This window comes from Triturus cristatus, chromosome 9 (assembly GCF_964204655.1).
Source record: "Triturus cristatus chromosome 9, aTriCri1.1, whole genome shotgun sequence".
Lineage (NCBI taxonomy): Eukaryota > Metazoa > Chordata > Amphibia > Caudata > Salamandridae > Triturus > Triturus cristatus.
This window is the reverse complement of record NC_140592.1, coordinates 163521340-163544666: the sequence shown is the minus strand read 5'-3', so window position 1 is coordinate 163544666 and position 23327 is coordinate 163521340. Positions and strand designations below refer to the sequence as shown.

General features: G+C 41.3%; 1 protein-coding gene across 1 annotated transcript in view; it reads right to left on the bottom strand.

Moving 5' to 3' along the window:
* CCDC66 (coiled-coil domain containing 66) overlaps nt 1–23327 on the bottom strand; it is a 356874-nt gene that overhangs the window by 297242 nt on the left and 36305 nt on the right. The window contains exons 3-5 of the mRNA XM_085624655.1: nt 19013–19038; nt 10781–11309; nt 3556–3715 (exon numbers count right to left, since the gene is read on the bottom strand). Of these exons, the coding sequence (XP_085480781.1) occupies nt 3556–3715; nt 10781–11309; nt 19013–19038 (715 nt within the window). The remainder of the gene's footprint in view (nt 1–3555; nt 3716–10780; nt 11310–19012; nt 19039–23327) is intronic.

Genomic DNA, 23327 nt, shown 5'->3' with positions numbered 1-23327 from the left:
CAATATCATAATCCCCATAACAGGGGATAGAAATCAAACACAAGAACATCAGTCAAACTACTCTTCACCCAATGATTGCTGGTGAGGAAGTAGGTAGAGTACAAGATGGTTACAATGTTTCACAGAGAATTCTGGATGAGACCAGTGTACCTAAGAGACAAGAACATCACATTCGTAGGAGACATTGGCAGCGGCTCGGAGATGGGAGCTAGCTGAGTTTGGGATCCCACAAAGCACGACTACTCACGTATTGTCCATGTATGTGGATGAACACGCTCATGTACCTCTGACAGCCCTTTATTATCGGACGTTTTACAAAGGTTTGGTTGGGTTTCAGGATCACAGGTAAATTCTGGGAAATCAAAAATGTTACCGTTCGGAAGACTAGCTCTACAGTCAGACGGGACACGCACGGACGTGGGGTTTCCTTCGGCTGCGGAGGGGCCCAAATATCTGGCGATTAAATTGGCTAGACCGGCTGAGCGGTATCCAACTTGGAATATAGGGAAAGTAATTGAGGGCCTACGAGGCTCGTGCGCTTCTGGCAAGGACTGCCTCTGTCCCTTATGGGGAGGATGGCCATAATAAAAATGATCATTCTACCACGATGTCTTTATGCGATGCAGCATTCCCTATACAGAATACCCCGACACTTTTTTAGAATTCTAGACAGTCTATTGGTAGAATTGTTATGGGGTGCCAAATTACAGAGGACATGGCAGGCTGGTGAGCTGGAGGTTCCCTGCCTGGAGTTTTATTATATAGCATCGCAGCTGCAGCATGCTGTGCACTGGCTTGATGAGGCCAAGAACTGGGAGAAGAGCCAGCTGGAGGGAACCTTTGGAGACCGATTGTTACCAGAACTATTTATGAACGGGAGGAGGGTACCCCAGACATGTCCCTACATAATACGTCCAGTCACGGAAATATAGGAGCTGATGGTTAGAAGGGTGTTGCAGCAAGTGCTGTATGCCCCAGGCATGCCCCTATGGGTGGTACAACCATTCGCTAAAATCTCGGCCTCTATGTCCGTACGTAAATGGCAAGACGGGGGATGTCTAATTATGGGAGACGTATACGATAATAAACAATACATTTCACGTGAGCAGGCAGTGGATACCTTCGAAATAGGTAGGGGGCAATTTTTACAATATGAGAAAATAGCTCGGGTGGCAAGGGAACTATTGCCCTCGTTTCTGGAGGAGTCCCCCGTGGCGAAGGTGCTTCAAGTCATGTTGTATATGGCCCAAGGACAGAGAATCACATCACACCTCTATAGGGCAATACGGGAAGACAAGCAGGAAAGGTGGGCGGCAGTAGTAGAGGAACACTTAACGGCCAAGGACTGGATGAAAAATACATGAGGGGGAAAAGTAGGTGAGCTCGAACACACGGTTCAAATTGACACAATATAATTTTGTCCATCAAATATATCTCACACCCAAAAGAATGAATAGGATACATCCGGAACGTTCAGGGCGATGTCCCAGGTGTGGGGCCGAGGAAGCGGATTGCATACACGTGTCCTGGGCATGCACAAATATGGGTCGTTATTGGACCGAGGTTCTGACCAGGCTGAGAGAGGCGAAGTGTGGGTGATACCCCGGGAGATACGTACGGTCCCGTTGGGTCTACTGCCGAGACCTAAAATCAAGAAGCTCAGTAGGAGGTTTGTGCTCTTGGGGCTAGTGTTGGCAAAGCAAAGGGTAGCCATCTCGTGGCTCAGCCATGAACCACCAAAGGTGCTGGGGTGGGAGCGATGTAAATTAATGGGCCACGGCAGAGTTGTTCCGAATGCAGCGGACTAGACGCAATGAAAAAGTTCAAGTTGATTTACGGGCTTGGAGGGCAATGTTGGGAGATCTGCAGAGCGTCGGGTGCCTAGCAGCTCCCAATCCAATACTGCAGAGATGGGCTGGACGCAAGACAATAGGGCGACACCTATCTAGGAGAGGAAGATACATTATTCTCAACAGGAAATACGACATACCGAGAGGGGGAACAAGGAGAGCTGCACACGGGCATGGTGAGGGGGAGGGATTGGGTGGGGAGGGGGCACAGTTTTTTGTTCAATTAAGATTCTTGTTACACAGATGACATCAGCGACAATAGGGTGGTATAGGGAGGGGAGGAACAACGGGTAGCCACTGAATGCTAAAGTTTGCTAAAATGAAAGTCGATATTGTATATATGTATATATATATATATATATATATATATGTATATATATATATATATATATATATCATGCGTGCTATATGGCTTGTTATCTTGGCACCTATCTTTCTACCGATTTAATGTTCCTCCTTGGTTGGACAGCCTCATAACACACCGAAACGACTGTAATTTATATGTTTCATTCAAATCTCAATAAAGATATTAAAGAAAAAAACATCCCCAACGTTTCTACAACCCTTCACCTTTCCACTTAACACAACTTTTCTATGCCCATCTTCAATAAATTGTAGGAAAGGCGTATCCATTCAGGTTTTCAAACGGGACTGTCTTTCCTCACTTAGGGCCTTATTCAGAGTTTGGCAGACAGGGTAATCCGTCATAAACATGACAAAGTACCCTGTTTGCCAAACCCACAGTCCACCCATTGTATTTTGAGCCTGGCAGACTGTCAGATCTCTGATGGCTGTACCCCGCTGGTTCTGCCATTAAAAAACTTACACCACATGAGCAGTGGAGTAGGGGACTTCAATGTAAAGACACACCACCTGCCCTATTCAAAGCAGTCAGTTTGATATCTTTTTTTCTGTCCATCATGACAAGAAACAATAAATAGACCCCACACGCTAGGACAAAACTCCCAGGGTCTGGGAGGCATTAGGTATTTTCTTGTTTTTCGGAAACAAAGTCCCGCTTTGGAAGTCTGTTTCTGTGGGGGGGAAATGGGTTTGGTTCTCAGCCCTCTATAAGTTGGCAGTCACACACCAAACTTTCAGTGCCGTCACAGGAGCTGCCTTGGTGGTATTGCAGTCTTCTATTGGTGACGTTGGAAGGCATAATGTCGCCCACCAAATCTAATTCTGTCCATTATTGACTGCAGAAGCAAACCACTCAAAGCTATGATGATCCATTATAATGTGCCTCTTTCATAAGTAAAACACCACACCAGTGATGTAATGAATGTGGATAACAATAAAATTATAACTTCTTACAAGAGGCGTCCTATCCCCCCCCACAAGGGAGACATCAATCAAGGTGACATAAGAGTTCTAAATCCCAGAGCTTCCACAAAATGAAATATTAACTATCATCAACATTGGTTTCCAACTCCAGAAAGATGCAGCCACTTAAATTTAGAAAATGCTCAAAATGGGAGCACATCTATTCCATTAACCAAAATCTAAATTGCAAACTTTAACCAGCGAGATCCACACAATACTCTTGTCATGGGATAGTTACGAAGAAAGGTCAGCTTATTGTGTAAAACTAGAGTGACAGCTTCATAAGTATGCAGCTTAAATATAAATTGTTCCAATAAGAAATCAAATGTGAAGATGAACGAGGAGAGGAAAAAAAAAATATTTGGCCAATTAAACTCACAGGTTTCCCCTCTGATCATTCGTATTTGCTGTTTTGTGTTGTTCACATAGCAAGTTCTGGTCATCCTGTACAGGTGAAGCATTGGAAGCTTTAGTGAGCAATCCATTAACGCCCTCTTCTTTTGACTGGTTAACTGCATTATCATCTAAGCATTCCTGCGCTGGAAATAAAACAGAATACTGGTTGAAACAACAAACATAATTAGCATGGTACTATTCTACATACATTCACAAAATGTTTACTATTAATTGTTTTGCATGACTACATAGAACTTTTTTAAATGATAGCACTCTACCAGTCTTCAGGGGAAATCACATCTGAATTGGAGAATTGGGAGAAGTGTTCTCAACCATTCAAGTTGTGGTCTCTCCTTGGAATAATATTTTCCAAAGGGTGCCAACAGAAAGACACAAGTACACATTAGATGGAAAATACTGAACTGCTGAACATTATTGTCGGCATGAGTTTGCAATAAAGTATATTAATATTTAGGGACTTCCAATTTAGAGAAGAATGTTCTAACATTCAAGGCAAGGAGGTGCATATTCTCCTTTAACTTCAGCTCTCAGCAGCAAGAGAATCACATATCATCTGCCTCCTCCACCCATACTACACCAAACACCCCTCACAAAGCAAGCAACACAAAACTACAGTGCCTACTCTGAACCGCAGGAACAAAAATTACTTTAACATCTTTGACCTACCCTCAGAAACAACACTAGACTTTACGTTCAATGCAGAAGGCTCAGCGAAGATTCTACACCCAGATGCCACAAAGTCAGCTCACCTAATTTTCACATCATAAACAAAAATCAAATTGGCAAAATTGGAGGAGGCCTGGCTGTCATTCACAAAACAAACCACTACAAATAAATGAAAACCTCACCAAGGACAGCTGTGAAACCTTGATGTTAAGCGGTCACCCACACTCCAAATATATTCCTACCTCTTAATATGTAGCTCATTGCACAGCAATGCCCACTTTAAAGATGACTTATTTGACACAGTAACCAACAACCATTTGGACCACCCAAACCTATACATTCTAGGAGATCTCAACCTATGGTTTGACAAGAAGAATCTAACCACAACCATATCTATCACAACCAACCGTGTAGCTTTCAACCTCCAACAAGTCAATTTGTGGCCCAAATCACTGCACAGGACACACAAGGTGTCATATGTGCACCGTTGGGACAAGCCGCAACTACAGACAACTCTCCCGTAAGCTTTTCAAGATAAACATCTGTCCCAATGCCTCCCATAACACACAACACTGCAGCATTTCTCAGGAGCCCATCATATCCCCTCTATTATTCAACACCCAACTAACCCCCTTACCAAATTAGATTAAATCATACAACCGTGCCGGTTAGAACTATTCAGAAGACACTCAAATGGTTACAAAATAGATAGCCCAGAGGACTTCCACAGTTCACAACTTGAGGACTGCCTCCGTGCCATAAACACATGGGTGAAGAATACCTCAAAAACAGATTATGACTAGGACTTGTGGACACTGGCAAAAGTACTAGCATACCGCCATAGGGAACTTGAAGCCTCTCCAACAATATCAAAAGAAGTTAAAAACCTGCCATGGATTTAGACCTATACTGGGTACTACATGTTCACAAAGTTACAAAGAGTGCCTTCTATAGAACGAAAACACTATGTCGCATATTCCCATATCTTGCATACCAGTGTAATCTTTAAACTATCCTCACACTTGTAATCTCCAAGCTGGACTATGGCAATAAGCTATATCTTGGCACATCCGCATTCATCAGATGCAAAATACAATACTTGCAAAATGCTGCCACAAGAAGGTGCATTGTCCACAGAGCCTCCAAAGGGAAAGGACTGCTATACCTACAAGTTACATTGAACCAATACAAACAAAACAGAAGACCGTGCTCCAGGCTTGCACCACTTACCATACCACCATACCATAAAAAATATGTAGGAGGCACGCCTACGAGCAGCTAACCTCTGGAACTCACTACCTGTCAACATTAGAAGCACCCAGGAGCATTTACACTTTGGAAGACAGTCGAAAACATGGGTATTTCCTAGATACTGCACCACATACCATCAAGTGCAATCCTTGACTTGCAACTCACGAAGTAGAAACAACTCAACCAGCAAACTGCTTCCAATATGGAGGTAAGCCAGAACTTGGAAAAAATCATAAAAATGTTACTAGACCTGCAGGTCTAGTGACTTAAATAATCTACTCGACGATAGTATAATGCTCGACCGATAAATTGGTTTCAAATTTTGTGGTCGTAGGCAAATATTTTAATTCACTGAGCCACCCTTATCACATATGAGAGCACTTTCACATAAGCGACTTCAGAATGTCTGCTGTACAAAAAGCACTTTTGTTTAATTTAATAGACTAAACTTTAACTCCACATAGAATACAAATCTTGCCACATATAGGATACACATGACTGCTTACTTGTCTCTTCGTTCATTAACATTGTCATTAGATCAGGGCTGGAATGATTCTCAAGCCATGTTTAAAAATTATCACTTTTAATAAATACATGCATGAAGTGGTAGCACACTTGTTTGGAACCAGCAGATTTTCCATTGAAATGGCCACAACATTTCTCACGGACGTGGTTTTACTGTTAAAACTATACAGTGTATAATGTTTGGAAATAGAGTTTCTGTAAATATTGGTCATTTGCACATCACCAAGTAAAGTGTTCTGATTTGTTTGGATCCCATTTAAATCTTTGTTTGCATCACACTTCCTAATTACAACAAAAAAGTTATTTTTTTCACTCCGGAAATATATTCTGGAATACTTGTACTATTCATTTAGAAGCGGTTTAAATGTTGTGTGTTAGAAAAAAAACAGGCTTGTTTCCCAATGATTGTCAGACAGTTCACTTGACATCTAACTGCAATAAGAGAAAGAAAAGTAAAAACAATTTTCCAGTAAACAGCAACAATTTGTAAAAAGAAAAACTGACATTCGACCTCTGTCCTTGAACAGAAAACAAATGTGTCAAGATAAAAACAAGATTTAAAAGGCCTCCTTATTGCTCATTCACTTTCTGAGTCGACAGAACACCTGTTCCTTATAGCTTAATTCACTCGCCAGAATAGTAGAGTAGGTGCTAAAAATAGCCCGACCTGATAAAATATGACTCGCAATAGCAAGTGGGCAAGTAGATTTTTCGAGGCCTGACTTTGCTGGTCCCTCTTTTCGCCCTGCTCTCCGTGAAACTAGGTTCTCGCACAGCGTTATGTAAATACATTCTAGATTGGCTTCCTTGATTTCAATTCTCAGGGCTCATACCGCTTTTGTTGCAGCGGCAAGGCACACTTGGAAGTTGTAGCAGCATTCGCAACTTCCCTCTGCCCTTACTGCCTTCAAAGAGGCGCACAGGAGCGTTACTGCAGGTAGCTGGACTTGCGCCTGTTTTTGAAAGACAGGGAGTGCAGCTGCAAGTAGTATTAGGGAGGTAAACATTCAACATTTGGTTTCCGATCATCACCATTTTGGGGCATTGCGAAACTTACCAAATACGACGGTTGGGAATAGCATGCATTTAGATCAATGTGTTTCTCCAAAACTTAACAGGAAGAACAGCGTTAGGCCTGTTAGGATTCTACCCTAGCCCCATTCACATTCTTCGAGTACAAGGGACCTGCTTCCATTTTCCATTCCGGTGCACCTTTGTCGAGTACTGATCTGTACTAAGTTTGCCTCCCTGAATTGCACTGCTCATTCACGGTAAGCTGCTTCAGCTCCCCTTGTAATTTATTAGGCTCTATAAACGATCTGCTCCCTCTCATGTCCATGCCAGTACTTTCACTGCATCGACTAACACATTATTCACCACTCACTTATCCCATTAAACATGTGGGAACTTGGGATTGTCACCCCCTGGCTCTGTACACCTAACTTCGACGTTTTACCCCTACATCTCCAAAGTTCTTTAAAGGCTTCCTTTTCCAGATTTATGTCCATCTGGCCAAGAACGGTTCTTTCTTTGGCAAATCATTCGTGGGTATACCAATTGTTGACTCCGTTCAATATGTAGACGTTACAAATAACATGAGTAAGTTGGGTGTGGCAATGAGTATACTGGAATAAGATTTAAAAATAATTGCTACCCCCCCTTCATTCTTTTCAAAGTGATCACATTTAACTATACCATAATCACCAGGGAGGACCATAGCGACATCAGGTGCAGAATGCTCATTTAACCAAGTTTCCGTTAGGTTTAAGATCAACTATATAAAGAGAACACTTTGCCTTAGTATGAATTGAGCATCGCATTGATGACCATGATTATCAACTTCTGATCAAAGTTTGAACTTGCATTGGTGACAGAGTAGCACACTTTGTAGCGGGTAAAAACTATGTTGGCCATCTTTGGAGGACACGGCATGTCAGCAGTTGAGATGCAGACAACTTATACAAAGTTGTAAAGTTAGAACCAGGGTTCCTGGCCCTGTTAAAGGGCAGATGGGCATGCCTTTCAAGCACCCTCGTCCACTCATCGCCTCCATTATTAAAGGGCGTGGACCTTGTGTGGGGAGGCACAGAAGGGACACTAGAGCGTAGCCGAAGATTGGGTCTCTAAAATGGCACTGACAAAATGGCAGTTACCTGCCTCCTCTGCAAAAGAACGCGGATCAGGATGCCAGACGTAGCCCACAATGCAAAAATCACAAAAGAGAACCAGGAAACACAAGTAAAATTTTAAAACAACGCTAAATTTACTCAGATGAAAACACAGATAGCTGGAGAAAAACAAAATGGAACTTAGTGCAAGCGTTAAGGTGCAGTATGTGCTGTTAGCAATAAAGTGTCACTATAACTTGCTCTATATCCACAAGCTACAGCCTCCTTCCAGCGACAAACAAAAAGCAAAATTCTACTGCCATTTTGTTGGGAAGACTAGTAATATGAGAGCAGCTGAACATTAACTATGCCTGACAAAGCTAAAAGCTTTGACATTTGAATGGCATGCGTATCAGTTTTGAGCACAACGCACACATACTATTAAACCTACTGGTTTTACCAATGCTTGCTTTCACGGCAGCAAGTGCAGACAAAAGCACACAAAAAACATGGATGCTACAGAAAAAAGGGTTTCTTTTTAGAGCATCCATATTTCAGATGTTTGTCAGTGCTCGTTTCTCTGTGCTACTGAGCCGATCAGCAGCTGATTTCAGATGTAAAATAGTAAATAGTACCTCATTGTTAGAAATTGGATTTTTGGTCAGCTGGGGCATGTGCCAAAGTCGGGCAGAAACCACCACTCTAGTCAGGATAAGGGAGTTACACTCCTAAAATAACCCCTGCTCACCCCCTTGGTAGCTTGGCACGAGCAGTCAGGCTTATCTTAGAGGCAGTGTGTAAAGCATTTGCACATAATCAACAGTAAGCACTACAAAAGGACACCACACCAGTTTAGAAAAATATCCAATATTTTCATATACTCAAGACAAGACCAAAAACGATAAAAATCCACAATACAGTACTTACAAATCTTCAATTATGCTTGAAAAATAGTTCCTTCTGGGGCTATCACGGCGTCGTGAGCAGACAAATCCAAATAGTTCTCGCTGACCGCGGCATCGCGGGCAAGCTACGGTGTCGGGAAGACCCGCAAACAGTACCTTTTAGAAATGTAGGGAGTCAGCAACCTCTCGTTGAGCTTCTGAAAGCACGGCATCTGCAGGCGTTGGTTCCAGAGGTCGGTGCAGGAGTTGTCGGGCCCTTGAAGTCACATGCTTTGCAGGTCGAACTCCCCTATGTTTAAGTCAGGAGCGCTGGCGTCGGGTGCTGCGGTGCGAAGTGCAGCGGTGCGGCTTGCGCTGCCCTCAGGTCACGGTGCGAGCAGCGGCTTGGTGGCAGCGTCCGATGGCATCGTCAGTGAGACCAGGGTCGTGGTGCGAAGGGAATCATCAACTCCAGTCCGTCAGCGGACAACAGCGCTTCAGCAACGACCACACCGCTGGCAGGTCGCGGTGCAAGCAGCGGTGTCGTCGTTGCTGAAGCGCTGTCGTCCGCTGACGGACTGGAGCCGATGATGCCGGCGTCGGTAGGCCGAGGCTGTGGTGAGGGATGAGGGAAGTGCGTCTTGTAACTTTACGAGCGGTGCCCTCAAACCACGGTACAAGCAGCGGCGTCGATTTCGGCATGGAGCAGCATCGTCAGGGATACCAAGGCGGCGGCATGAAGCGAGGCAGTGCTGAGTGCGGTGCCCACAGGTCGCGGTGCAAGCAGCGGCTTGGTGGTGGCGTCGTCGGTGAGACCAGGGTCGCGGTGCGGCAGTGCCCACTGTGGTGCCTTCAGGACACAGAGTCAGCAGCGACGTCAGATGTCGTCGGGTTGCTTTTCTTCTGTTGCAGCACAAAACACACAGTTCCCAGTGCGGAGGGCAGAAGAGCTTGAAGTCTTTGCTGTTCCTGAGACTTCTGGAACAGTGGGCAAGCTCTACCTCAAGTCCTTGGAGAAACTCACAAAGTAGATTGCAGAAAGTTCAGTCCAGTCCTTTCACTGCACAAGACAGAAGCAGCCACTGCAGGCCAACACAGCAAAGCACACAGCAAAGGGGTAGTTACTCCTCACAGCTTCTCCAGTTCTTCTTCTTGGCAGTCTTCTTGGTCAAGAGTTCTAAAGTTCCAGCCTTTCCTGACCCACTTAGACTATCTGGAGCCACTCCTGCTCCCCACACTTCTGTCATCCAAAACCCAGACAGGCAATCCACATTCCAGCAGAGGCACATGGGATGACTGAGCAAGAAAATACCTACTTTCTAAAAGTGGTGTTTTTAAATACAGCATGCAAAAATTACCTTCACTAAAAGAAGGCATACCAAACTTTATTTCCCTACCTAATTCCCCGGGCCAGTTAGGTTTATAAGATGTTATAAACAAACTCCCCATTTTGTCCTATGGGGAACAGATAGCCCTGCAATAGTGAAAAACAAAATTGTACACGGAAAGAGAACGGAAATAAGACATTAATACATTTCTCATGTGGGCTGATCCACAATGCAGCTGACAATGTCACATGACAGTGGCGCAAATTCTGAAGCAAAAGAAGCCAATGTCAGAGGGAGGCTCACTCAATGCTTCTACAAGGCAAGAACTGAACATAATATGTGGACTATGAGTTGCCAAAGCACCATGTATTTCGAACAATAAAAAAAAGAAAATTGCGCAAATAAGTACAGGAACTACTACTTACCTGATGACTGTTCTGTACCATTGTGGGCTTGTTGAGTATCTTTTGTTGCTTGATTGATTGTCTTCAAAATTTGCTGGAATTGCTCCTGAGTCAAACATACTAAACTTTCCCTTAGATCTTCAGCAGATATGTTGGATTTCTTAGCAGTCTTTTGTTTAGAAAACGCTGTGGACTGGGAGGTCTTTTTAGCAGAAGAGTGTGACTTCTGCTCACTAGGTTCTCTCGTTGGATTATCTTGTTGTATTATTATATCATGGCCAGTGTTTTTTATTTGCTGAAGTGGATCACTGTGTGGTTTCTTTAAAGCTAAAGATCCAGTGTTTCTTTCACTCTTGGTTTCTGAAAGTCCAGACACAGATCGTTTTTTTGAAAAAAGCTTTTCATTTGTGACAGAGGTGTTCCGTGTTACGTTGAACAAGTGTCCATTTGGTGTTGCTTTAAGAACTTGTTGATTCTGTGTTGCTTTAAGAATTTGTCCAGTCGGTTTTAGCACAGGGGGTTGCACTTGTAGTCTCTTTTTAAACCCACTCTGTGAAGCAAAAATGTAGAATTATTTATATATATTTATATATACACACACAAGTTGTACATACGGAGAGTCAGGCGTCGGGGCATCAAATCGCAGTGAGAGAACTTATAAAATAACAATATATTTATTTAAACTTCACATGACGTCATTACTTCAAACATTGTTAAAAATGAACAAAATTTTCTGACAAACTTTTCAAATGTTTGAAATTAAAATGTCACTCATAAGCTGGTTAAAATAGATACTCTATACAGAAGCACTTTGGGAACCGAAAACTGCCCAGAGAAGCAAGTCACATGTGAAAATGATGTAGAGCAAGAAGACTTTTGCGAATAGATGTTAGTTTGCAGGTAGAGAGAAAATACTTAATTTTAGGAGTGCTACCAGATAACGATTGGTCTAAACTGGAAGGTCTTTTGAAGGTAGATTGTTTCAGAAGAAGAGTTTTAGAACTTCCAATATAAAACAAATTCCGTAAAATAATACATTTCTAGACTGAACGGTTAGGGGTTGCCAATGTGAATAGCTGCTTTAGATACATATTGTCAAATAACGTTCCCATTATCTGTCCCCCTCATTGATCCCATTTTATTTTCTTTTGGCTGATTCTTGTTGAGGCACAACCTTTTCACTGGTAAGTTTATAGCTGGAATGGTCCTCTTGACTGCTTTTACCACGGGCCCACATACCATTTGAAAAAGCTACAAAAAAAAAAATCTGTGTGTGGAGCCTTGTGTCAGCATAATTGGCTCAGTAAACTGTTTTCACTGATCTCGGGTTTCTTATGGCACTTTAAATCACCGACCAGGTATGTTTAAATAATTTTGTGCCCAAGGCATTCACAAGTGCCCTACTCACATATAACATTACTTTGCCAGAGAACATCCTTTACTTATAATGAATGATTCACACAATCTCTGCCTTATTCACATCAGACATTTGAGAATGAATTTGTAGCCTTTGATTCCATACCCTGTACATTTCTTGTCTGTGTCTCCTCACAGGTATCTTCAAGAGACTGAATTCATTATCTATGTGTGCATTACATCAATAGGGCTGCCTTACCAGATAACTCTGGGGCTATGTTTGCAATATATAATCAGGCCTGGTGTGATCAAATACTCTTCCTCCTTCCTTTCTTGCCGACATTCCCTCTGCTTCCTAATGTGCATCAAACCACACTGCTGATTTTTGTGTATAAAGTATGGTGAAGACAAACTCTCAAAATGGACATTTTCTTCAAGAATTTCACCATGCACCAGACACAATGGTGCCAACCCCCACTGTAAATGTCATTACCACAGCAAAATAATCACAGAATCACAATGGAAGCAAAACACTATTAATGGTACTCAAACACTAATCAATGTGTTTCCATCACTTGTCACTCTCCTACCCCAATGGATGGTCAAGCATCCAACTACTTGTCATCAACACAATTAACACGATATTCCACAATATGACCCTTGGCTCTCTCAATTTTCTCACCTGGCAAGCCTTCAGTCCCTGACCACCAATAATGAAATGCATTCCTATCTCCCACAGATATATTATGCAACACATTCCACTCTCATAACTTCTCCTTAAACTCCGGCACCTTTCAATCCTTTTTGGTAACCTGCTAAATCCTCTCCTTCCTCCTCAAGGAAAAGAGAGCTCCAATACTGAAACCTCAGCAGAAAACAGATCTTTGCAATCTCCTGAGAGATACTGGCTAGGTTTACATCCAGATTTCAGAACTTACACCTCAACATTGTAGGCCATTGACATTGTTTAACAGTAAGACCACTGGGCCCCCTCTCCATCTACATGAGCATCCCAAGAACTGCCCTCAATTGGTTCTCTTCATCTAATCGGCAATACATGAACAGGGATTATAAATCAGCCACTCCCCATCATACATGGAGCTCCCATAGACTCGGTTCTTGTTCCATAATATTTAGTCCCTTTATGGAACCCCTAGTAGTCTTACAAGCTGAACATCTATCATTCTACACCAGTATGTGGCTGACCCATTACATTGTTGATAAAAAGCACTTCAATACTACCTGGAAAACATTCATCCCTGGTTGTTGATAATCTGTCACAAACTAAATTATTTTAGAACAGAGTTTAATCTCACCAGAACACAGTGAAAAATCAACATGCAGCAATCAGCTTAACAGATTCTCCTCCACACTCACAAGATCAAAGTTGTTTATCTTCTGTATCAACATATCACAGTCATTCAAGGGGCACATAATGTGGTACCTAATCAGCCTCCTGCACAGGACCTAGCCCTTCATCCCAAAACACAAATTCCACACTACTGCGAAAGCTCTCGTCTCATTGCACTACAATGGGTCAATGTGACCTAAAAAAGGCCTTCTCTTCGTTCCCTTATGATCTTCCAAAATAAGACCCTTCTGATCACAAACAAATCCTCAACCATATTTCTCTCCAGCTGAGGATCTCTGTTGGCACTCCTTTCTTGCATGCATTAAATGAAAGTCTGAATGCATTATCTACAAGCGACACACACCAACATGTCTAAATACCGCACTGAAAAAGTTACCTTTTGTATCTGTACTTACTCTATCTGCAGCTTATCTTTGCTTATACTGGAAATCAAGGCAAGAAAAGAGGGGAAACAAACTTTGCTTGACATTCAAAATAGAAAGAAAAATTCCTCTTTTGTCCGTCTTGCTCCTACAACCCTGAATTGTTTGCAAAGGCATATTGGGTGGTCTTCAGAGGCTACATGGATTCTAACACACTTTGTAACATTTGTCCATAAACTAAATCTTTCACTGCCCCTATGAATCTATTACTATATTCCTAGTAAACAAACTATGCATATTGCTGCCAAGTGTTTGCAACTGGCATGTGGTAAAATGTAATAATAGGTTATCTGTAGATCACTATACTAGGATTGTGGCCATGCCAGTGCGCTTAACAAACACAGTAAAATAAGGCATAAGGAGCCAAGAGGAAGCGGGATACAGCCCAACAAAAGGTGTCAAAGTTTAAAAGGTATTTTTACACATGTAAGATTCAGACATTGGAAAATCCAAGCCTTATAGGTTAACTATGGAGTAAAATAGAATGTTTATGAAGTTACTTGAAAAACTAACAATTCTTGAGGGAATGATGAAGGCCCCATTGGAAAGCAAGGCCTGAAAAGTGAAAGTTAACACTATACATCGCAAAGCAGAACTAGAACAGATTATTTTTTACAAATCACAGTCGATAAACAGGAAAGCGATTTTTGTGCCGCAGCGAATTTTATCTGCTATTGAAAACTCACATTAATAATGTGGACAAGTTTACGTTTAAAATAAAACATGCTAAAATGAAAAACATTGTAGTAGGTAACCATACCCAAGTTTATAGGCATGCATGTAAATAAAGTGCCGAACTAAGTTAGCCTAACAGCTGTTGCCATGTTAACTGGAAAATAATGAATTAACACAAAAAGACCTGTTTAGCACGTTGATTAGTTGTTTGCACAAGATGTTTTTCTTCTCTTTGCTGCAGATGTTGCAACTTCAAAAGCCTACTGTTATCTAGTGAATTGACACTTGTTTTGTATTATGGAACTGGTAGGGATGTTCTCATTGGAAGGAGACGATAACGATAGGAAGAATGATTCATGGGAAGAAGTTGTGGAACAGAAGAAAACAACTGTCTAGCCTTCCTAGGACAAATGTCTGAAAGTCTATTATACTCTGGTGAGAGCATGGGGAGTGAACCTGTCGCCAAGAGTTTTCTGATATTGTATTGGAGGATGAAGAAGGCTTAAGAAAATACATTTGTGCTACAAATACAGAATCTATTTTCAGACCAGGTTTATTAATCTCTCATATTTTTTTTCAAATTAATTGGTCTTAGTAAGCACATCTTCTACAAAGGTCTACATGTACATTTCAACATTTCCTGCCATGTACTGTGACAGGATCCTGTTTTTTTTTTCCAATGAAGAAGTAACAGTTATATTTTACAACAAGTTAAAATAGCCCCCAACATCACACTCCACTCATTCATTCATGTTATTTTGAGCTGAGATTACTTTTCAGATTATAATGCAAAGGCATTGGTCTTTCTCTCATCAGAACTCTTTGAGCTTCTGAATCTATACCTTTCTTCTCTTAATCCAAATTCTATTTAGAATAGGGAGTTTCCTTTTTTTGTTTAAATCCGTTTTTATTGACTTTTTGCATTCTTATGAAAGGCAACAGACGTTTGGGTAGCTGTCTCTACATAGAGCGATCAATCATCAGTATGACATACATTTTTCTTTGCGTTTGTGCTGGGCGGACAGTTGATAACATACAGTTCCTTCCGTGAAGGATCATGTATAGACCCTGGTCTTCGACCAATGTTACATATTGCATAGAATACAGCTTAATTATATTGGAGTATCGCGATGATGTTCCACAAAGGTCCTTCCAGCTCATTCACCGTGGGCTTCCAAACAGATGATACAACAGAGAACAAAAACAACAACAACATTGACCGGTTTATGTTCACTTATCCCCCCCACTGTGCCCCCCCCCGTACGCACCTCCCTAGTGATTTCTAATCAACCGGATAGTTGTCCCCTCTTGCTAGCAGCGTCTGCTTCTATGTAGGCAATCAATTAGTTTGCATATGTTCATGGAATACCACAGCCTTTCCCTGATGATGCGCTCGTCTCCCGTTATTTGCTCGCACTCCTCCCTCTCGGATCGCCCCTCAGAAACTTCCCCCTCTGTCTGCTGTAGTGCATGGAGGTGTCCCTCCCATTGAGTTGCTATGGGTTCTTTACGCAGTCCCAGTGTTTCTTCCCGCTGAATGGCAATCTCCTCCGCTTTAGCCCATGCGGGTTGTGGGGGGGGAGGGGTGTGTGTGTGTGTGTCTGTCTGCCACCGTTTAGTTAAAAGGCGCTTAGCAACCACTATTCCCCAGGTCTAGAAACCTGGATGTTACCTTTGTGGCGGGGGTCCTTCTAAAGTTAGGATAGGGAGTTTGCTTTATGGAACACGCTTGTTGTATTATTATTTTGGCTGATTTTGCCAAACATTCTGTTGTATTGTGTAATCGATTGATGGATTATATTAAACTTTTAAGGCTGAAATCTAAAGATTAATGTCTAATAAATAAATAAATAGATGAAAACGTAAAAGATTTGAAAAAAAAAATAACATTTAACTCACACTAATTTACTTCACATAAATCTATAACAATATTTTGTCTATGTAGATGATTGCTCCTCATTTTTCTTCGTCGACCATCAAAGCCAGTGGTTATTTAAGGATTACACTGAACATTGACATACAAGAAACTCTGCTCCAACAATTGCATTTCTGAAGTTGGCTACAGTCACAATACCACGAAGGTGGACTCCCATGAAAAAAGTGTATGGACTGCCAATCTTCAGACCGAATGACAAGCACTTTCTGACAAAATAATATGAAATCCTAGTGCTATTAATACAGGTAGATCCAGACCTACACTGGACCAATCAACCTTGGTCCTCCTACACATCCACAAATTGAGTTTGTGAAACCACACAAGCCAAAACGAGGAGGAAGGGCAACTGGAATTTACGTCAGTCACAGCAGAATATGCTATTTTCAAAGCAGGGCCTTAAAAAAGGAATGTCAGTATTAGAGGACAGTTTTACAAACACTCTACATCCCACAGTTGCAGCCACAAAATCCAAAATAAGAGGATAGCTATGTCAGGTGGACCTTGAAGAAGAGGCTACTGTGCATTAGTCAGTCTCCTCAGGATACGTTCTTGCTAATTGACTTCAAATGTAATGATTACTTTTTTCCACAAGTAACAAAAATAGTGAAAATAAAACAGAGACCCAATTACAATACTAGAACATTCAAACAGCGAATTAGATCAATATGGTATCTAAAATGTTGTGCCTTTTTCTATGTGATTAAAATTAGACTTGTGATTCTTCTCAAACTTCGCTGTAATAGGAGGACGACTTACTGTGCCTAGTGCTTCATGACAGCTCTACTATCAAACACAATCTATTTACGTGGTGCACTTGGATGTTAAGGTCAACTGTTTAAGAGAACATCAAAACTAATCATACCTCTAGTCCTTTCTTTGGTAATCAGAGGGCCCTTTCTTCCCTCAGATTCAGCATTTTTCAATAAGTAGAGACAATTTAAATCCTGTAACAAGTTTTCTATATGTAGAATTTATAAAACACTTTGTGGGAAACAAGGGGCAATGCTTTGATCTTCCAATATATCATCCTCCACGAGTTTTCTGTAACCCATCTGGAGATTCTAGGTCAGGAGTGAAGGTAAGCCTTATGCTTATAACGTCTTTACTACCTACCGTAACAATAGAGACAACAAAAAGACCACATTTCTCAGATCCTAGGGAAAAGGTCTAAAGGGTAAAATCCACAACACAGGACATTGTTGCACCAATGCACTTACTGCACTCTCTATACTATATTCTAACCACCATATGCCCTCCTCTTCAGTTACTGCTGATAGTAGAGACAAGTAGATTTTCATTAACTGGAAGATTCTATGGGAATAGGTTCAATCTGTGACTGCCCCCAACTATCCATAGGAGGAATATCAGAATACCCTTCAAGAGTTAGGTATACATGAACATAAGCTTACAATAGTGGGTGAAACACTACCCTGCATGCCTGTGCATGTGCACTCTCCGAATAGAAGCACATAATGGAGACAATGTTTTCCTTTGTTAATGGGACTTGCAGCCACCATCTACATTGGGCTCATACAAGGAGATGTGCTTAGGTGAAAATCAGTGATATACCAGACTTTAAGAATGTGGTCCTTGGCATGTCTGCAGACGTAGTAGTGTTTCAGGCGAGGGGATGTCCACAGAAGCATCGAAAGATCTGGTCAAGGTGGGCTGATTACAGAGGTATAGATTTGCCCCACTGTGTCGCAGTCTGCTGCACGTGATCCCCTTGAACAATTAGTGGTGAACACATTACCTGTTTAGTGTATTACTGCATATGAACTGTGGCTGGGAGCTTCCTTGGTGTATACCTGCAATGTTCCTTAAGTATGTACGGTGCGCTTTAGGAGGGTGGGGGGTCTCGGATTTTTTGGTCTGATGTTTTGCAGACTTTTTGGGGTTTGTATAATGCATCCAGAGATAGCATTATATGTCTTTCCTTTGTATCTTTCTTGCTGGGCTTTGCCTTCCTGGTATGGTGAAAATTCAATAAAATGTGAATGTGGTCCTTGATTCTCTTTCTGAATAGGCTAATAATGTAGATTTATAGGTGGCTCCACACATGTCCTCTGAAGCCTGAATATCACTGCGGAATACAGGCTCTAATCTAAAGGACGAACAGTGAACGACAGCTGATGAACGACCCAACTATCAGCTTAAAAGACACACAGAAAGATGAAAACAAATAAGTTCCAGAAATATGGTCCCGCAACAGCCTAAAGACTTATTTTCTATTGTAAGGAAACAATAAAGTCAAAGTCTTAGCTCAAAGTCTTTCTGATGCTTACTCCTTGAGGTCCACAGGAGAAAATGCATGTTTGCACTTTAGTAAGAAAGAAACAATTATCGATGGTTGTATAGTGAACAAATATGTTCACACTCAAGGGGTTAAAGAGACATGGCCTAGTTTTACTCAAAGCTTTGCTTGTTTAACTGGAACAAAAGATCTACTAGAGCAAAAGTGAAGGTAAAACCCAAACATGGGTACGACTTACCAACTTCTGGTTCTTTGATTCTTTTGCTGCAAAGATATAAAAGCACTTAGTAAAAATACTGAAGAGTACAACTTTCCTAATAGCGAATAAACTGAAAACATACAACAGAATTCACTCAGATTTTAACAATATTTTAACAAACAATATTTTTAACAACTGTTTCAAGAAAAAAAACCTGTTAAACGGGTAAAATTTAAATAGCCATAGGACATTTGAACAGCAATACAACCCAGGGCCATCAAAAGAAGCCAGAACACCATAATTATACATTACCTTCACACAGCCCATTCGATACTCAGCAACCAAACGCAGAAAAACTTACCCTTTTCAGTAAAAAGTAACATATAAAAGAAAATAACAGAGAAAGAGGATGCAAATAAATCCATCTCTTTCACATAGCACAAGGTGGCCCGCTATGTTGCCAAGCATTTAAGTCAATGAACTCCTGAGAGAAAAGCTTTTCATTTACGGAATCATCCTTCCACTTGTACATCATAATCTATTTAAACAAGACAACCATGTCCGCCACCCAATCCTTCAATAAAGCTTTACTTTTCAGGACCTTTAGTACGGATTTTCAGGACACTATTAAATACATTTGCAGTGGCAATACCTTGCCCAGCAGGAGTTCACTAATATTCTAAAATGTCATTAACCAAAAATGAGGTGCAGTGCTCCCCGCACCCAAGTTAATTCCTTACCAAATTTAGTGAGTCAAATAAACGATCCCAGTGCGCCAATTAATTAAAATTAGAAAATATGACTTACAATAGCAATACTACTGTCACAATTCCAGCTTGTGAAATACTTGTATAGTCAAATATTTTTATTTTCTGTGTGTATTTAGGAAATACGGCTACAAACTGATATCAAATCTTGCTCTTTCATTCATACCCCAGTTCTTTATACCATTCAGACCGTATTGTCGGCAAATCCTCTATATTTTGATATCCATTTATTAATAATTGCTGCTGATAAAAAGATATTCCGTATCCACTTGCACAAATTCGGACAGTTTGGACCCTGCTTCACGGACACTATTAGTACTAACGCTCTCCGCTTAGCATATTTACTCTTTTCAATTCAAATTTAAACAGTAAAAAATTGAAGGAAACCAAAGTGTACCACAACAAACCTCTCTAATTCTTTAAATATCGTCTCTCCTTCTCCCCATTACAATTTACAAAGATCAATCTGTACTTTAAATCCACATGCACAATATTATCTTTTTGCAGAAATCTATTTGCATAATTTTCTAGGTTCTCTTTTCACGAAGGCTCATGATAAAAGGGTGTTTATCTCCTCAAGAAAATTAAGTGCCAAGCCTTTGATTATGCCTTGGAGATTTTTTTTAAAAAAGGGATCAACTACTCCAGTAATTTTTAACTAGTGCAAGAGTGATATATAATGCCTAGAGTTACAGAAAACTTTAGTAAAGGGACATTTTATAGAAACAGCTCAGTGGTTTTGGTGGACATTTTTGCTAAAGATTTGTAACTCATAAGTTAGCTAAGCTTTCATCAATACTATTATTTTAATAAAAATATTACTGCTATAACTTCAGACCCAAGATACTTGGGGCAAAGTGCCAATCACAGATCATACAGCACTCTACATCACATTGAAATGTTTGATTAAATATTAGGTGCATTTCCGTAATATGGTGCTAGTTTCAATATAGTACAGCTAGATGAACTACAATTCTAACTAAGGCCCTACAACATGTAGGTCAAGGTGCTGGACAAGGATCCTATATCATCATAGTTTTCACCACACCATATTAAAAAATATATATTACGTCTGGTTCTTAATCCTGTGATTGTTTTAGGTGTTTCACATAAAACCTCTGTTTAAACTATCCCAATTTTATTTTTTAGATTTTTATTTCATCAGGGAATTTTCCACCAATAGTTTTCTACCCAAAGCAGTGCTACAAATGCTTTCCACAAAGGTCAAATGTGAGGAGGCTGCTTAACATAATCCGCCAGTAGAATGCAGACAAGAAGCTGTATGAAAGGGGTGATTATCTGCTTTTAATAGCCACCTATTTACATTTAGGAGTAATGAAAGTGTATCAAATAATTAGTATAACATGCCAGTATATAACAACTGCCACAGGTAATGCGATCATCTGCCACTCCCAGCACCAGAATTAAGGGACACCAAACGCTACACAATAGAGGCATTATGGAAGTATGTTAAGATGGATGAAATGGCAGACTTGAACCATTGAAGAGTTCTGTTTTTTAGACATAGCATGCAGGAGTAAGTAATCTTTATTGCTGGATTATTAAAACCGTTGCAATACACTACACAGTAAATACATTTGAAATATCTTAAGTACATAAAACAGGCATATGATGCCATCATTGTTATCCTTAAAAAGAATCCAGACCCATCTGGAGGAATGTTTTGTGAAAAGATTTAAAGGGACTCACTTCCTACCCTGTAGACGGAGGCGAGTCGGTCCCAAGGCTAATAATGGCAGTTATCTCAACTGTCGAGAGTGTATATAATTAGGGTGTGCCAGTAGGGTGCAGCCAATTTTCTAGGCACGCTACCCTCCTCCAATACGATATGGATTTGCGCAAAAACAATTTTTGCAATCAATAAAACCGTGAAACTTGTGGGTGCAGCGGATAAAGTACAAGGGGCCAGATGTACGAAGTATTTTTGCATGCGCAAACGGGTTTGCGACCCGTTTGCACATGCAAAAACACCTAAGGGCAATGTACAAGCCCTAATTAATCGCAATTGATTTACGACTCGATAATTCGGATTTGCGACACGCTATTCGGAAGGGGTGTTTCAAGGGCATCCCTTCCTAATAGCGAGTCTAAGCCCTATGTAGGACTGTTTTGCGACCGCAATTGCATCGCAAAAAAGTCGCAATTTACCACCAACTTCAAGTAGAGAAGGGGCTTCCTCTTTGGGAATGCATGGGAAAATATTTTTTAAGGGCAGGTAGTGGTCCCGGGGACCACTGCCTGCCCTTAAAAAATAAAGCGAAAAGGTTTAATTTTTTTGTTTTTTTAACTGCATCCAGTTTTCCTTTAAGGAAATAGGGCTGCATTTTTTTTTTTAAACTGCTTTGTTTAAAAGCAGTCCCAGAGATGGACATCTGCTGAGCCCATCAGGCCAGCATCCCTGGGAGGGCCAGCAATTCCCAATGAGGTCGCAAATTGGCTCATTAATATTCATGAGCCTCACTTCTTGCGACCCCACTGGGAATTGCTAACAGTGTCTCTAACACTGTTGTACATTTGCGACTCACAAATTGCGACTCGCAATTTTTCTTTGCAGTTTGCAAGTCGCAAAAGCAAATGGTTGTACATCTGGCCCAAGATGCCTAGAATAAGATTAAAACTGCATCCAAGAACAGGGCGATTATGGTGCATAGGCTGTTATCGATAGAAAGTGTGTGTCTAGGCATCTAAAAAAACAACTTTTGCCTACTGGTGGACGTATTTGCACCTAATGAGTCATTTAGGGTGTAGGTATTGTTGGTGTACCAAGTGGTAAATGGTAGAGGCAGACGAAGGCTTAAAAACCATGACCACGATGCCAGGTCAGTAGGGTGCTAGGGGCGTTCTTATGAGAGGTGCAGGTGCAACTGGCTTGCCATTTAAATACTTTACCCGGTTTATAAAGCCTACATACACAAAAAGTCAAGGACAGGAGTTTGGGCTGAAACTAGAGCTGTAAATTATCTAGTCACACCCCTTCCCTTCATCTGCTGGAATAGTGGCCTCGACCTTTTTACATGAATCACAGAAGGAATTTCACTAGCACACAGTTTAACCTAATGTACGATGGTTCAAAGCAGGCCAACACTGCCTCCCTGCTGGACCTTATGCCTTGGTCATTCCACATTCTTCATAGCAGTCCCTGTCGGTCCTCCAAAAAGGGTGGTATGGGGGAACAAGGTATGTGGATAATGTCTTCTTGACCCTGGCCGCATAGCCGATAATTCACCAGCGCCTCACGTCTTTTCCATACGGGATAATAAATTTGGGTCGGTAATATCCCCATCCTGAGTTTCATGAACTGTACCTTGGTCCAATCATTATAGAGTGCACTTGGGTAGCACTGTGGTTTCAGCCACGCATAGGTATGAAGCGCCATCCAGCCGAGGGGGGGGTCGGTGGAAGTGCAGGTGGTGGCTCATGTAGGTGAGTCCTTGCTCATGGACGGCTTTGAAGGCATGGGTTGGGAGCTTGAAATGGAATCTCTTCAGGACAGGGTCTTTATCTTATGCTGTATTTATAGAGCGCACTGACACCAAAGGTTTCCTGGCGCTATGATTGAGATTGGA